A 15,551-nucleotide genomic window follows, 5' to 3' on the forward strand; every position below is an offset into this window, starting at 1 on the left:
TTGCTCATGGCGCTTGTCCGGGATTATCCCTGCTGTTTGCCAGAGCTTTCCTATTCTCCGTTTTGCTAGTCTGATGAAGTCAATCCTTTCCCGTTTTCCCCTCTATTCTGCGCGTTTACACTCTCTGTGACGTACATGATCTCGATGAAACAAGCAATTCATTAAGGAAGTTTGCTAGGAGAGATGAAAAAAAAAAAAAAAACAAAAACAAAAACAAAAAGCAAAAAGCACTAACAAACAACGCCTGCAGTTGTTTTTATCCAAATCGTGTTTTGATTCGATTTTGTGGATGGGTTGATGATTACATGTGCCAAGCGTAGCCCAGAGGAGTGTTAATGATGGTTAACTTTGGTACCTGCGGGGAGCGCATTTTCAGGCTTTTCACACTGGACAAAACAATACGCGTAGCAGGATGTTGTTCTGTTTATTTTTCTCTCACCTTTTGTTGAAAAGTTGAGTGGCTTAAACTGAAGTCGAGTACTTTTATTGACAGTTGTAAATGTATTGTACTGTACATACATGCACCTGCTGGTTTGATGCTGAGGAGCTAGGCAGCGGACCAGGCCCTGTCTTCCAAGGCTAAGTTTTATGGTCCCTTCTTATTTCTTTCCTTCGGAGTACATTTCTTCTCTATAGTACTTGAGGTTGATATCTTGAATAATAATAGATGTTGAAGAAAACCCATCTCCGATCAGTTCATCGTTATCTGAAGCCTTTTTTCTCGCCTGGTAAATTAAAGGTAATTTTGGGAATCCACCACCCCACGGCCCATGGTTCTGCTTCAAAATTCTAAATATCATGCTGTAACGGTACCATCCAATATTGAAGCCAAACAAAGATGGATATATGCGCCCGCCACACTGCGCATCTCAGATTGGGTTTAGATTGGTGATGGATGGATTTGATGATATTGCCGGCTAGATCTGATAGTTAATTAGTTAGTTAGTTAGAGATAAGTTAGATGACACGTCCTCCCACATCTGCCTCTCCTTCTCACCTTCGCCTTACGGCCACATTCCGAGTGCTTATTTTATTTTTTTTCTGCGAGTTCGCAGCTAAAACTTTTTTTTGATGGATATATAAGCTTGATATTATTGGCTAACTCTATGTGGGACACTACTCGGATCTACATGGCGCCGAATCATGTGACTTTCACCACTCCAATTGGCTGGAATATCAATACTCCGGATATTTGGCATCGAATCCTATTATGTGGGACCGTACTCCGTATTTAAAAAGTAGAGAACAAGAGGAGAGGACAAAATAAAACCTCCAATTGAGAACAGCTTGTCCGTATCGATCGTGGAAACATGGTTCGCGTGCACCGCGAACAAAACTTGTCTGCTAGGTGGATCGATTCCGGTGACAAATTAGCTTGTGAAGAATATATGTGGGGTCAAAAGGGAAAGCATTGACGCACATCCAAACCAAGGACAGGTCAGGTCCAGTTTCAAAGCGAATTCAAAACATAAATTATACGAGTAGATATCGATATACACACACACGCACGCACGCACGCACATAGATAGACAAAGAATAAAATAAAAACTTAGAAAAATATAATGAAATAAAACCAAACAATTGGCGATACCAGCAAACCTATAAAACCAGAACTCAAATCCCCAGGAGCGGTCGATATCGCACATATGTGCGCTTTCCATGGCACGCATCGCCAAATTGACAACAGCTCATTTCTTTTTCAAACAGAGGAACATGAGCCCCACTGGCTCCATGGCGCAGCATATGAGCAAGTGCTGTGCGTGTAAATAGAAATGAATAACTAGTGAATAAATTAGTTAATAATGAATAAATTAATAACAATATCAGTTTAGTGGCAAGGCGCCGCCGTTGATCGATTTTCGTCCGGGGTAAATACGGATTTCCCCAGCTTTCGAAAATGTGTGGAGAAGAGAGGGTGATTGCGGGATCCCATTTTCGTGCGAGGACATCATAGGCCTCAAACCCAGGGTTAAATTTGGGCTTACCCTGCGCTAAACTTAGGGTTAAACTTAGGGCAAATTTCCAGACTTTGACAGGTTTGCCGCTAGAGCTGGGCCTCACTGGGGGCTGTTCGTTAGCGTCCAGTTAGGGTTGGCTTCGCCTGCGTTGGGGGGATCCTCCCGGGGGAAGCCACGGGGCTTCGCTTGTGGAAGAGGCAGCTACACTAAGCCTAATCGGCGCTAGAACCTTGGGCGGCGCCAACACTGATACGCCAAGCATTTCCGTTTGTCCGGGCCTTGGCAGCCATGGTCTCCCCAAGTTCCCCAAGTTCCCAAGCCGACGCAGCGAGGCGTATCTCTGTCCGCCGCATCAGGTCTATCTCTCTGCGTGCTTGAGTTTCCTGGCGCTGGGGCCCCGATGCTGAACTTTCTGTCTTCCTATGATTGCAGGAAGAAATCTCGCCGTTCCGATCTTCAAACCTCCAGCACTCTCTTTTCACCCCCACCGCTGCATCGCTTGCGCACCCGAAGCCGCCTCCACTGGTTTCCCACCCGCTCTGGCAGAAAGTACCAAGGTCGATCTCTGCCGCGGATCCGTTGAGACTGGACTGTGCTGGAATCCAGACAACAGTCCTTTTGTTCCTCTTCGTACTTATGTCTCCTCGTCCCCCTTTCTAATTCTCCACACGCCCGTCTCTCCACTCCCGACTTCAGTTCAGCCCTCAGCTGCTTCCTACCCTGCTGTCTGACGCCACCCTGTCCTGTTTTACTCGAAGCATTCTGTGCCTGTGCCGCCCCAAGCCACCTGCTCAAAGGAGTGGTGGCAGCCGGCAGCTATCAATTCGCTTTAGTCTTCGTGCCAGCTCTCATCGTGTTGACGTGGAGGGAGCCGCGATTCCGACGAGCAAGGTCAACACAATCAATAGAGGAAGAGCAAGAGGAAGAGGAAGAGGAAGAAGAAAAGGAGGAAGAAACGGAAGAGGACGAAGAAGAAAAGAAGAAGAAGAAGAAGAAGAAGACTAGAAAGAGGGATAGATGTAATACAGAAGGGAATAATAAAGCAGAAAAGATTATCATAAGCAAGACCAAAGGCTAGTTTGACCCATACTGGCAATTCCCCCAGTTGAAGGATAGAGGGTGCAATTGTTTTATTATACGATCAACCTTAAAAGAAACCTACAGCCATGCCAGGCATACTACCCATGAAGGTGATCAAGGTGGGCAACAGCTCGCAGAGTCGTGTTGCCCAGGCTTGTGACAGGTGTAGGAGCAAGAAGATCCGTTGTGATGGCATCCGCCCGTGTTGTTCGCAGTGCGCGCATGTCGGCTTCGAATGCAAGACCAGCGACAAACTGAGCAGACGAGCCTTTCCTCGAGGCTACACTGAGTCACTGGAGGATAGAGTTCGTTCGTTAGAGGCGGAGGTTCGTGAGCTTAAGGGGTTGTTGGATGAGAAGGACGAGAAGATCGATGTCTTGTCGCGGCTACAATCATTTTCGTCGTCGCGCAAGACTCCTCCGCATGGCTCGACTGAGCCAGGCTCGTCGCCATCCGATGATGCTTCCCCAGAGAAACGAGAAGACATGATCCATGTTCAACATTCGTGTTCATTGTTGAGAAAACCAACCACAGATGCACCCTTTACTGGCCCATCGAGTACAAGGGCATTCATTGGTAATGGCTCTCCATTTTGCGCAGACATGGCCCCATTTTCCTCTTATTATGTTGATATTACGAGTATGCTGACCGTGTGTATCGTTCTGTAGATGCATTTGCCAACAAGCTGGAACGGAGCGGCAAGTCAGCCGCAGGCATCTCAGCGGAACAATTGCTTGGTCCTCCATCTCTCCCAATATGGGCACATCAAGATGTACCCCCGAAGAGTCCCCCACGACTTGTATCAGACCAACTTATCAATATTTTCTTCCAAGAATGGGCACCGCTATATCCTGTCATCCATCGACCTACCCTGTTGAAAATCTACGGCCAGTATACCAACAACCCTGCGGCATTTGAAGATGACCCATACTATCTGGCACAGTTGAATTTGATCTTTGGCATTTCTGCCATATCATCTACCGTACGCAGTTGACCTATTCCCGCTGTTGTATCTGCGAGTAAACTGCTAACTCCTCTATCCAAAAGGCCCGTATCCCGCAGGATCCCGCGCTCTTCGAGCAAAATTGGGTGACTAAGCTTGATGCTCTGGCCGATGACATTTCTCTACCAGCCCTCCAATGTTACATTCTGGGACAGATTTACTACACCATCAAGGCTGATTACAAGAGCCTGCTGCGTTACCGCGGCATTGCTGTTGGGATGTGCCATCAACTCGGTCTGCATCAAAGCCAGAGGAGGTTTTCATTCAGTCCGCTAACCAGCGAAATGCGAAAGAAGGTGTTCTGGTGTCAATATGTTCTTGACCGGTATGTTCTCATCTCAGGATGATTCCTAAAAATATGCATACTCTCCTGGCTGTGCATACCTTGATACTCATATTCTACATCTAGTTTTGCCGCTGCTATGACAGGACTGCCTGTTTTGTTGGCTGAATCAGATGTGTGTGCTGAGTTCCCAGTCGATATTGATGACGAGAATATTACAGAAGGAGGATTCGTCCCCACACTACCTGGCGAACCAACTCGTGTTTCAAGTTCCTTGGCATTGTTCTCGGCAGCACGTATCTTAAGTAAGGTGCTTGCCCAGCTGTACCCTTCGCCGGCTGGCTATAATGTTTCTTTGTCCACTGTTCATTCTCTCGGAGAAGAACTTGATGAGTGGCAGAAGAGCCTCCCACAACATCTTCAGCTTGAGTTTACGCAAGATAAACCAAGCACCAATGTCACGGGAAGTCGATCACCTCTTCTGGTAAGCTTGACATCTATATTAGACCCTTTTGCCTGTTGTGCATTCTATTTTACTGACCATCTTGATCAGTCTATAATGTACTACTTCATTCGGTCACTCATTCGACGACCTGCGGTTTGCTTTGCTCCGCAGAACACTGCCTCCCCTTCCATACTGGCCCTAGTAGACTCTGGGAAACATATCATTCAAATCCTTCAACTGTTAGAAGAAAGAAGAATGAGCCTTGCGCTTAGTATTAACAAAAGGGAGCTGTTATTTGCCTCGAGCCTGGGTGTGCTGTGGCAGAACGTGGACCTGGGCCGTGACTGCAAGCTCGTTAAGGAAGGTCAAAAACTTCTCTCCTCGGCCCTATCTCTCCTCGAATGCGAATCTCCTGAAGCTGCTTCTGAATTCCATAACATCTTGAATATTGTCTCTCCAGTTGATGACGCCAATCGTGTCAAGCCAGAGCACCAACCACATTCCAACTCAGACATGTCTGCGCCTTCGCCGAAAGTCAAATCGCCCAGGAAAACGCTATCACTAGAATCTCGCCACTCGTTTAACATGAACACGCCTCAGTCCAGCGACACCTCGGCACCCTCTTCGAGTCCAGACCTATGCGAACGCAGCATCAGGTCCTCCAGCTCCCTCAGCATGTCATCATCAGCGAACGCAGAGTTGACGGCGATAACTCCCCGTTCCACAGGTGAGATTTCTTCGGACTACCTGAACTTGGACTACCTCCCGTTGGGTAACCAGAAGGTCGAACTAAAAGCAACTCCAGGTAACGCACCCGGAGGCGGCTTTAGTATCTCTGATTGGGAGCAAGTCCTTGGAGGCATCGATAACGGACATTCCAACATATTCAATGGAATCTACGGTGGTGGAGAGTGTGGTGATGTCAATGCTGCCGTCTTCGCCCAGCTCACGCCTACATTCCAGTTCCCATCAAATCAACCCCCGCCCCCGCAGCAGAGTCTGCAGGGATGGTCTCCGGAAGAATGGCCGTCCTCTGCAAGCAGTGACTTCAATGCCAGATCTGGACAAAGCGTCATAAGTTATTCGGAGGATAACATCGGTCCTCTCGATGAACTTCCACCGCCTGCACTAAGGACGAAACAATGCGACTCGCTGCCACAGACGACGCAAGTACAGCAATCTCCGCTGCCGCCACACCCAGCACCCACCGACGGACTCGATAATATTATTATGTCACATAATCTCGGGGCGCTGGACAACACGTCTGACTTTGGAGGTATCATTGACGCCTGGGATTTACGACAACCTGCGTGAGAACGATTTGAACGTGACGCATAACAATATCCAATGCAGTCTATCTATCTACCCAAGTTACGATGTCCTCCTCTTTTTTTTTTTTGGATTTGGAATTGGATGTGCCGTTTGTTGTTTCGTCGTTGCCCTTTGTGTGTATTTTGCTCTTGGCTCCCCCCTTTCCAAGCCTAAAGGGGTTGGGTTATGTGTTAAGTTTATTTTTTTTCTGGTCTTCTATTGGTTCTTATGTCTTCTAATACAGCGTTATTAGTCGAGTGGAGTATTCTCTTTGGTGATATCCCTCAATTATTGGATATGCTAGTTAGTTCGCGTTTTCCTCCTTTATCTGGGTTTGGTGTTTCTCCACTTTTTTTTTTTTTTTGCTGGATGGTAGGGCGTTTATTTCACAATCTTTCTTGTCTTTTTGCTCTCCCTTATTTTGGTTTCTGGAATGCGCGGCAAGCAAAGCGGGGAACGATTTTTACAAGTATATATATTCAACTTTCTAGCATTCTGTGATTTCTTATCCTTTTTTTTTTTTGTTTTTGTTTCCCCTTTTTACTTCGACTTTATGTGTATATAGATGTAACATATGATACACCCAGAATATGAGCTTATTACACATATACAAAAGTTACAAAACACTTGCTACTTTTCATACAGACACTTCTAATCTGTGCTAGAAGCACCTTAGTGATCTCCATTGAATCAATACATACATGGTTTTATCCTGGGAATGCCATGTGGGCGTTAGTGCACAGCCATGATGGCCCTAGGCCACGCCCGAAAAGCAACGTTAGCACGTGCGAGGGTCTCTTGTTCCAACTTGGTAGCGAGTTCTTGGATAGCTGTCCTCTTCTCCCCCACGTTTTTTATTTATAAAAAAAAAAAAAAAAAAAAAAAGAGTATGGGGTTGGAATCCTCGGCAAACAAGACGGCCCGTTCCTCGTTGAGATATACGTATTCCTTCCTGTGAGTTACCTCTCCCCGGGTGCATTTCGCGGGCTGATGAAAGCTTAACTTAAAAACCTAAAAACTAAAAAACCAGCGGGAAACAAGAGAGAGAAAATGTTCTTTACACCTTCTGGAAACAAGGCGTTCTACGGAACCGAAATGTTCCTAAAATTAAAGCAAACCAACAAGGCGCGGCGCCCAGCGGTGGCTTCTTGCAGGGGCAAAGATGATGACCGGCGCAGGAACAGAATCCCCCGCCACCATTGTGACTTGGTTGTGTGTTCTTCTGCGCCTCAACCGCGGGACAGATATGCAGGATCGTTTCGCCTCGTCCCGTATTTCCCCGCGAGGCAGAAAGCTTGTTCGTCACAGGTGTTCCTCTGCGATTGGGCCGCGATCGGAGAGATCGAGGTACCTTGTATATATTGAGTGTGTGTTGTACCAGGGTTATAGGAACACGGATTATCGGCCCATGAGCAACTTGTGATCGGAGGCGTTCGGGGGTATCCGAAGATCAATGAGTTGCCGATCCGAACCTGGGGGGAGAGATCCGGGATAGTGGAAAGATGGGGATAGGTTGATAACTCTCTCCAAAACTTTGGTCTGCCGCTCCTATCAAAGGAATTCTGTTTTTTAACCACCAATCCGTTCGCAATTATCTTATAAATCATTACATTGAGTAATTATATGAGCTAGAATCTATAGAATGCGATATAATGCCTTAAGTTAAGTGATACTTTTGTTAACTTAAGAGCTATCAGTCAATCTTGTGGACAGTTCCGGCTCTGCTCTGGAAATAAAATTAACATGAATCTCCACATCCGCGTTTCGAGAGCAAGGTGATAGGGTGGATTCAGACTTGGCGCAGACGACTGGCCATTCTTACATTTTACCATACTGTAGTTAATCGACAAGCGAACGGATAATATAGGCGAGAGGGCATCTCAAAATAGATACAAATTTCAACTTTTTACTCTCTTATATTTCAATACTTTTTATGTAGAAATAGTTATGAGAATTATACTGTATTGAGATTAAATATATATATATATATATATATATATTTAAAGAAGTCAATATTTTTGAAGATCTTCTAGTTGTCAATTTTTATCAGATATTCTCTAATATTGAAAAAAACATCTTGATAAATAATGCAGTAAATTAGATAAAACTTATATAGAACTATTTATTAACAGTCTACATTCTAGCTATATAAAATCTGTTGTGAGACGGCCCGCTCGCTTGTATCCTACGTTTCGCATTGTACGCTGGTGGAACCGCAGGACAGGTAACTCGCAACCATACCGCTGGACCAGGAAACCCTATTTATAATTTCGATATCCTTCCGCCGGCACCTTTTCCACGGTTGTGGCCGACCATCGGGCCACGGGTACGAAGTCTCGCATCTCGGATACCTTTTGTGTTTGGTAAAGTCATTATTAATACTGCTATGCGCTTGCGAAATTGGGGGGAGTCCACCAACACGAAATTGGAATCCGGAGGAAGGGGGATCCCGAGATATCACTTTCTTCCTCGTCTACCACTTCGGCACGGGATATAGATGACTGATTTTGTCTTTACGGTGGGATATATAACATGCGGCGCAACGTTCAGTACAACCACTCCAATCATCAAAAGCAAGAAAGAAAGTCCTCATGCTCACATTACATGAACGAAATTTCACACCAACGGCTAAACCGATACAAGGCTCCCCCGGATGCGTGGGACAGCATCGGCGGCATGAAATACGACACCCACCTAACATTTTTAATGCAGTATTTTGGCTGGCTCTGGCTGTCTTTCTTCGTTACTTTCTCCAAAAAAAGAAAGAAAAAAGAAAGGAAAGGTGTGGGATGTGTGTTGCTGAGCGGATCCCGGGGAAGGGAAAGATTTTTCTCCATGCGTTTTCTTGCGTCTATATAAACGAAACAGCAGTGCGATGTCGGAATTTCGGGGGCGAACCAGGTAGGCAAAAGAAATAAAGGAGATCAGAAAATGAAAACCTCTTATCTTCAACGGAAGGAGAATGAGGGATTAGAAAAATTGGAACAACCATCAGGCCTTGGCCGGCACTCAACATATTTTCCATAGAAAAGTATTCATACCGTCGTCGACTCTGTCGTTTACTCGCGCGCGGCCGTTTGTAGGAGGCTAAAATGCTGAACGTCGGAATGACAAGAACACGATTCTCAACCACGGACGCTGGACGACATTGAGTCTTGACACGTATTGCTCCCTTTTTGGTTTGTAGCTAGTGTTTTTACTCACAACTCTTCCCACAGCCCATGACTATTCCCAACCGATTGAACTGATTAGGCACTGAATTCAAGGATGTAGGGAATGGAGCGTAACATATCAAAAATTGTTTACAGGAAGATAAATTCATTGCATATCCGATCTACATAACGGGTGCTTCTTATTCGGTAAGTTAATGCAGATCGGCCTGCTTGACCGGACGGCAGTCAGTGTTGAATTTGGCCGCGTGTAAGAAAAGGAGACCAGCAACGATAATATAGAACCCACAAGAGAGGTTGGATCGGCTTGGATTCTCCTCAAACATCGCAAATGACAAAATGGCGTGCTCTCCCGACTCAAGCAGGCCTTTCTGTATACGCAATAACCTTTAGTTAGACAGCCAACTGAAAGATAGTATGAATCATGCATTATATATCTTGAGGAATAGGTGGCTGGCTACCTTAAGGGTTGATTCCTTTGGCATTGTGGTTTTTACAAAACCTTTCACACAAGATTGCATGTTCTATAGTTATGAGCCCGTATAGCGACCAATCGTTATGTCGATATCTGTCGGAGATGGTTAGATGCTTGGATGTTTGATTGAAAAAGAAATCAAGCATTTAGGTATATTGGAATAGAAGAAGCCCTCTCATATATCAAAAGTGCCGTCTAACCATCTATCTACGTCCCGTTTAGACACCCTTTGTAGGTTCTGATACTTCTGTATTGGCGGTCCGCGGTCCTTGGGGATAAGCTCTCCTTAAGAGCAATTAGAAGGTCCTTGACATCAACGAGATCATTTCTATTAGTTAGCAACTATCCCTAGATAACTGGCGGATACTCTTCTAAAGATCCCCTGCTTGATTCTACTGACACCTTCTACCTTACCTCGATAGATATTTCTATCATTGTTATACTTGGTATTCTCCATATCCCAATCTAATCTTTGTTTCCATGGTATGCTCGGTAAGGAATTCTGGAGGATTTGGCTTGGGTATTTGACTGATGCAATCAGGTTTTTCATCACTGATAAAATCTAATACTTCTAGTTCTATGGCAAGACTTAGCATCATCTTGTACCACAAGTTCCAATTCTTGGAGGAGTCCAAGATAGTGACATTTTTGGTCGTTCGGATACCGAAAAATCGATATAGAATCGAATAAAGAACGATATAGATCGAATCAGATATAGGATATGCCGCTATCACTCGCCGGTAAGAAGGTCGGTGAGGATCGGATAGATGGATATAGAAATAATCAGATAGATGTAGATATAGACCGGAAAATGTTGGCGCCCCCAGGCTTCTCATGATGTCAACAAAAAAACGGCCGCTTAGCCATGACATTTTGGATCTTCCTTGCTAGACTGTGGAAGTCCAATCTCTTGAAGTTGGAATACGGCAATGCGTATCTATTTTTATGGATTAGCCACAAGTCCACAGCACCACACCATTGTTACATTTGTGTGTCAAAATGAGGGGCACAAAACTCCAATTCGCTTGTTGCTTCAACCTTTGCTCCTGCTGAGCGTAACGCAACGACTGACTCTCAGGAATTCTTCTAACTCCTTCATATTTTCCTTGGTGATTATGGTGCCTGCAGACAATTTACCCCTCTATGCAGGTCAAAACCACACCAAAAACCCGAATGCATTCAGGATTTTTTTGTTCAAAAAATGAAACTAGTATGAATAACTTACTAGTAGTAACTAGTAGTGGGCCCTTTCAGATGTAATATGTAGGTGGATTATTAACCAGCCATATTACCTTGGGAATTCTCGAGGTTATTCAGCGGCATGCGTTGCGCATATTTAACTTCCGTGCAACAGCCGTATACAGTACTCTGCACCTGTGGGGGATAAATCAGGCAAAAATGAGAATGAATGAATGTAGGATGCTGTCATACGTGGAGCGACTAGTAGCACTAACTAGGGGTTATAACCCACCATCGCATTCTATGCAATGATGGAGTCCCGAAGCTCTCACGGACCACAGAGCCCCGGACACCCACGAGCGATTTCATCAAAGACAATGCGATTCAGGGTGGGGATGGGCTGCTTTCGTTTTCAACAGAGATCCTCCATTTCTGCAGACGCCGTTTAGCTCCAGAGAAAGGGCCGTTTGTATCAAAAGTGCACACATCCTCCGTCCCACACTGCTGTAAGATTGGTAATATTTGTGTTGGGCTGTTCCGCCGCCAAGCCGCCCCGCCAATCTCCTGCCGGTCTCAACATCCTCGACCAACCTCTGCCGGGCTTCTTCCACTTCCACTTCCACTTCATTAGTTCTTCTCTGCTTGATTTATCACTCTTCGCCATCCCCATCTGTCCATCCAAGATCTCTAATTGTCCTCTCCGTGTGCCCATCGTGCTGAGATCTAGATATCCTTGTGCTCTGCCAACTTTTTCCCTGGGACAGTCAGCTTGAGACACCTCTTTTTCGGCCTTCCCACCCCTCCTCCTCTGCTCTTTTCGAGATTTATCCACCGCAACCATGGGGAGCTACACTGATGTCGACCAATTGGCCATCAACACCATCAGAGTGCTGGCTGTGAGTGACTTTTCTGCTGTCAATTGCCCCCCTCTCTCGCTGTCTAAATGGCGGGGTACCGACGCGGGGCGGGGACACCAACATACAACTTTTGGATATCCAGCTTCTAGCAACGCCCTCTACCCATGCTATGCCATTCGTTCGTTTTCGCAGACTTACTTTAATATCTCTGACTACATTGTGAATTCCTGCCTCCTCTCACGATCCATTGCTAACAGGACATGACACTCTGTTCTTCCATCCTTAGGTCGATGCCACATCGAAAGCAAACTCCGGCCATCCCGGAGCTCCAATGGGACTGGCGCCAACTGCTCATGTCCTTTTCAACAAATTTATGACTTTCAACCCTAAGAACCCCAACTGGGTTAACAGGGATCGATTCGTCCTCTCGTACGTGCTATGTTGTCCATTTTTCTGCATACCCCGCGCATTCCGCCGCCTGTTGCTTTTCCACCCCTCATTTCAAATACTGCCCTTCCCTTCGAAAAATTTTTTTTTAGTAGGACAGCAGATACTTGACCGGGAAGACTGTGGATTGTGATAGTTGAAATTTGTTAAAGGTGGCCCAGAGTCCCTCGATTGCTCTGGAGCCCCTAACAATTTCGTTCCCAATTTCGTTCCAAGTATTACGTCATTGCGCGTTCCCTGTTATCGGGATGGTGGAGCTAAATAAAACCTTTGAAAACATTTTGTGGATAGGAACGGACATGGTTGTATGCTCCAATATGCTTTACTCCACCTGTTTGGATATGCTGTCTCGTTGGATGACTTAAAAGCCTTCCGGGTTAGTGGCCTGCCCTGAATCGCCTGACAGTTAGTGCCCCTTATATATATTTCCGTTATTGACATTCCGTAGACTATCGATAGCATTACCCCTGGCCATCCCGAAGCCCATGATACACCCGGTGTTGAAGTAACAACTGGACCGTTAGGTCAAGGTTTCGCCAATGCTGTTGGCCTTGCCATTGCCCAAGCCCATACTGGTGCCGTGTTCAACAAGCCTGGCTTCGACCTCATCAACAATTACACCTATTGTATCTTCGGCGATGGATGTGCGATGGAGGGTGTTGCCAGTGAGGCAGCCAGTGCTGCTGGTCATCTTCAGCTAGGCAACTTGATTTGTTTGTATGATGACAACCATATCTCTATCGGTGAGTAATCGTGCTCTTTTCTCCTCCCTTCTAAGGCAGTGGAATCAAAGCAGACATTTTTGGACTTACTTTGGGATAAATGATAATAGATGGCGATACCAACGTCGCATTCACTGAGGACGTCATGAAGAGATTTGAGGCATATGGATGGCACACAATTCATGTTGAGGATGGTAACCATGACCTCGCCGGCATTGAGGCTGCTATCCAGAAGGCGAAGGAGGTAAAGGATAAGCCAACCGTCATCAAAGTCACGACAACCATCGGTTTTGGCTCAAAGCTCCAGGGAACCGGTGGAGTCCATGGAAACGCCCTGAAACCCGATGACTGCCGGGGAGTAAAGCAGCTCTTCGGGTTCGATCCTGAACAAAGCTTTGTCGTACCCCAGCAGGTCTATGACCTTTACCGGAAGAAGGCCACCGAGGGCGCTGCCAGGGAGCAGGAATGGAATGCTCTTCTTCAACAATATGCATCCAAGTACCCTGACGAACATGCTGATTTCGTCCGTCGGCTTTCTGGGAAACTTGCTGAAGGTTGGGAGAAGAACCTTCCTAGATACTCCCCAAGCGATGCTGCAGTTGCAACCCGCAAGTTGTCTGAAACTGTGCTCGAAAAGATCCACAATGTTATCCCCGAGCTTTTGTCCGGATCGGCCGACTTGACTGGCTCAAACAACACCAGATGGAAGCACGCTGTTGACTTCCAGCCACCAAGCACTGGCCTCGGTGATTGGTCCGGCCGCTACCTCCGCTATGGTGTGCGAGAACATGGAATGGCCGGTATCATGAACGGCATTGCTGCTTACGGGACCCTCATCCCCGCTGGAGGTACTTTCCTCAACTTCGTGTCTTATGCCGCCGGTTCCGTTCGCCTATCTGCACTTTCGCAAGTCCGCATAATCTATATCGCAACCCACGACTCCATTGGTCTGGGTGAAGATGGCCCCACTCATCAGCCCATCGAGACCCTTGCCCACTTCCGTGCCTTGCCAAACATCATGGTCTGGCGCCCAGCCGATGGTAACGAGACAAGTGCCGCTTACTACTCTGCTTTGACATCGCGACATACCCCTTCCATCTTGGCCCTGACCCGCCAGAACTTGCCACAGCTCGAAAGCTCCACCATCGAGAAAGCCATCCGTGGTGGATACGTTGCTCTTGAGACGCCAAACGCCAACATCACCCTTGTCAGTGCTGGTTCGGAAGTCAGTCTCTGCATTGACGCGGCCAAGTACCTCAAGGAGAAACATAATATTGTCGCCCGCGTTGCCTCCATCCCCTGTTTCGAGGTCTTTGATGTCCAGGATAAGGCATACAGACTTTCCGTCATCCCAGACGGCATCCCTGTCATGTCCGTTGAGGTCATGAGCACCCTTGGCTGGGAGCGATATTCACACGAACAGTTCGGTCTTAACCGCTTCGGTGCTTCTGGTCCTTACAAGGAGGTGTACAAGGTGAGTTCAAGAAAGAAGGGGAAAAAAGCTACTGTTGCAATCCAAGAGAACCACAAACAACACCCTACCCCCATCCCCATACACCTCACTTCCCACCAAACAAAAATAAAAAGATCTTAGAGCTTCTCTTCATTAGTTTTAAAATGTGAAGGCGAAAAATACTGATCTATCTGCTTACTTTTTTTTTTTTAGAAATTCGAATTCACCCCTGAAGGCATCAGCAAGCGCGCCGTGGCCACCATCGACTTCTACAAGGGTGCCTCCGTCCGCTCTCCTCTCAACCGTGCCTTCCAGCAAATCATCTAAACACGCTTATACGGACTCTGAGTGCTCTTTAACAGATAAAACTCTCATCTCTGAGGAGGTGTCATGAGCTTTTTGAAAATGAAGGAAATGTAAAAGGGAAAAAGGAAAGAAGTCGTAAGAACGCACGTTGAGAACGAAAGATGAGAAAGTGAATTCTCTCTTTTTCTTCTCTCTCTCTCTCTCCTTTTTTTTTTTTTTACTTTTCGTTTTTTCCTCCCACCGAGGTAGCTTTCCATTTAATCCTTTTTGCTCGGGCATTCCCTCCTGGTATTCAACCCCCTCCCACAAAAACTTTTCATTCCCAGTTTTCACGTTTCCTTTCTTTCCTGGTTTTTTTTTTTTTTTCGGAATTGCATAGATCTATCCCGCCTCGGCTCTTACATGATGATATAAAATGAGAAATACAAAATTGCTCCTTTTTCTTATTCTTATTACGACGCGCCGCATTCCGAATATATAATTTTGGGCATGAGAAGTTGGGAAGGGAACTGTATGTCCCTGCGGGCCTTATCATGCCGGGTTTACTTTTAACATGGTGAGCCTCTCCTGTCGCCATAGGAGGTAAAAATGTGATTGCAGAGGACATTGCAGCTAGTTGGTTGGTTGGTTGGTTGGTTGTTCTACCTCTTGCTCCTCTCCAAACGAAAAACAAAACAGTCAAGAAATAGATCAATGTATAAAATAAATCGAACATGGAGCAAAGGGGGAAATAGATTCATAACCCCGCCAATTTGTCTGAGACGGTCACGCTATCTGGTATCTTAAAACTACACCTTATTCGTCTAGTTAATCTTAAACTATCAGGACAAGCGGGAGAGTTAAGATGAATCCGGTCCCCCGC

At 46.1% G+C, this 15,551-nt stretch overlaps 5 protein-coding genes across 5 annotated transcripts; 3 read left to right on the forward strand and 2 right to left on the reverse strand.

Moving 5' to 3' along the window:
• Positions 1-3,124: 3,124 nt before the first annotated feature.
• Positions 3,125-6,083, forward strand: HCBG_02970 (acetate regulatory DNA binding protein FacB; the record flags this gene model as incomplete). Its single annotated transcript, XM_045430019.1, has 5 exons — positions 3,125-3,614; positions 3,707-4,020; positions 4,086-4,366; positions 4,451-4,808; positions 4,878-6,083. 5 exons carry the CDS (start codon positions 3,125-3,127, stop codon positions 6,081-6,083), a joined length of 2,649 nt encoding a protein of 882 aa, XP_045289914.1.
• Positions 6,084-7,130: 1,047 nt separating this feature from the next.
• On the forward strand, positions 7,131-7,445 carry HCBG_02971 (uncharacterized protein; the record flags this gene model as incomplete). Its single annotated transcript, XM_045430020.1, has 1 exon — positions 7,131-7,445. One exon carries the CDS (start codon positions 7,131-7,133, stop codon positions 7,443-7,445), a length of 315 nt encoding a protein of 104 aa, XP_045289915.1.
• Positions 7,446-8,931: 1,486 nt separating this feature from the next.
• Positions 8,932-10,182, reverse strand: HCBG_02972 (uncharacterized protein; the record flags this gene model as incomplete). Its single annotated transcript, XM_045430021.1, has 4 exons — positions 8,932-9,252; positions 9,469-9,621; positions 9,937-10,010; positions 10,140-10,182. 4 exons carry the CDS (start codon positions 10,180-10,182, stop codon positions 8,932-8,934), a joined length of 591 nt encoding a protein of 196 aa, XP_045289916.1.
• Positions 10,183-10,584: 402 nt separating this feature from the next.
• Positions 10,585-11,616, reverse strand: HCBG_02973 (uncharacterized protein; the record flags this gene model as incomplete). The annotated part of the gene is made up of 4 exons (XM_045430022.1): positions 10,585-10,662; positions 10,798-10,847; positions 11,018-11,099; positions 11,407-11,616. The coding sequence occupies 4 exons, from the start codon at positions 11,614-11,616 to the stop codon at positions 10,585-10,587; spliced, it is 420 nt and encodes a 139-aa protein (XP_045289918.1).
• Positions 11,572-15,140, forward strand: HCBG_02974 (transketolase TktA; the record flags this gene model as incomplete). Its single annotated transcript, XM_045430023.1, has 6 exons — positions 11,572-11,800; positions 12,048-12,190; positions 12,500-12,584; positions 12,657-12,951; positions 13,041-14,404; positions 14,597-15,140. The coding sequence occupies 6 exons, from the start codon at positions 11,744-11,746 to the stop codon at positions 14,708-14,710; spliced, it is 2,058 nt and encodes a 685-aa protein (XP_045289917.1).
• Positions 15,141-15,551: the final 411 nt, after the last annotated feature.

Source organism: Histoplasma capsulatum (assembly GCF_000150115.1).
Source record: "Histoplasma capsulatum G186AR genomic scaffold supercont2.3, whole genome shotgun sequence".
Lineage (NCBI taxonomy): Eukaryota > Fungi > Ascomycota > Eurotiomycetes > Onygenales > Ajellomycetaceae > Histoplasma > Histoplasma capsulatum.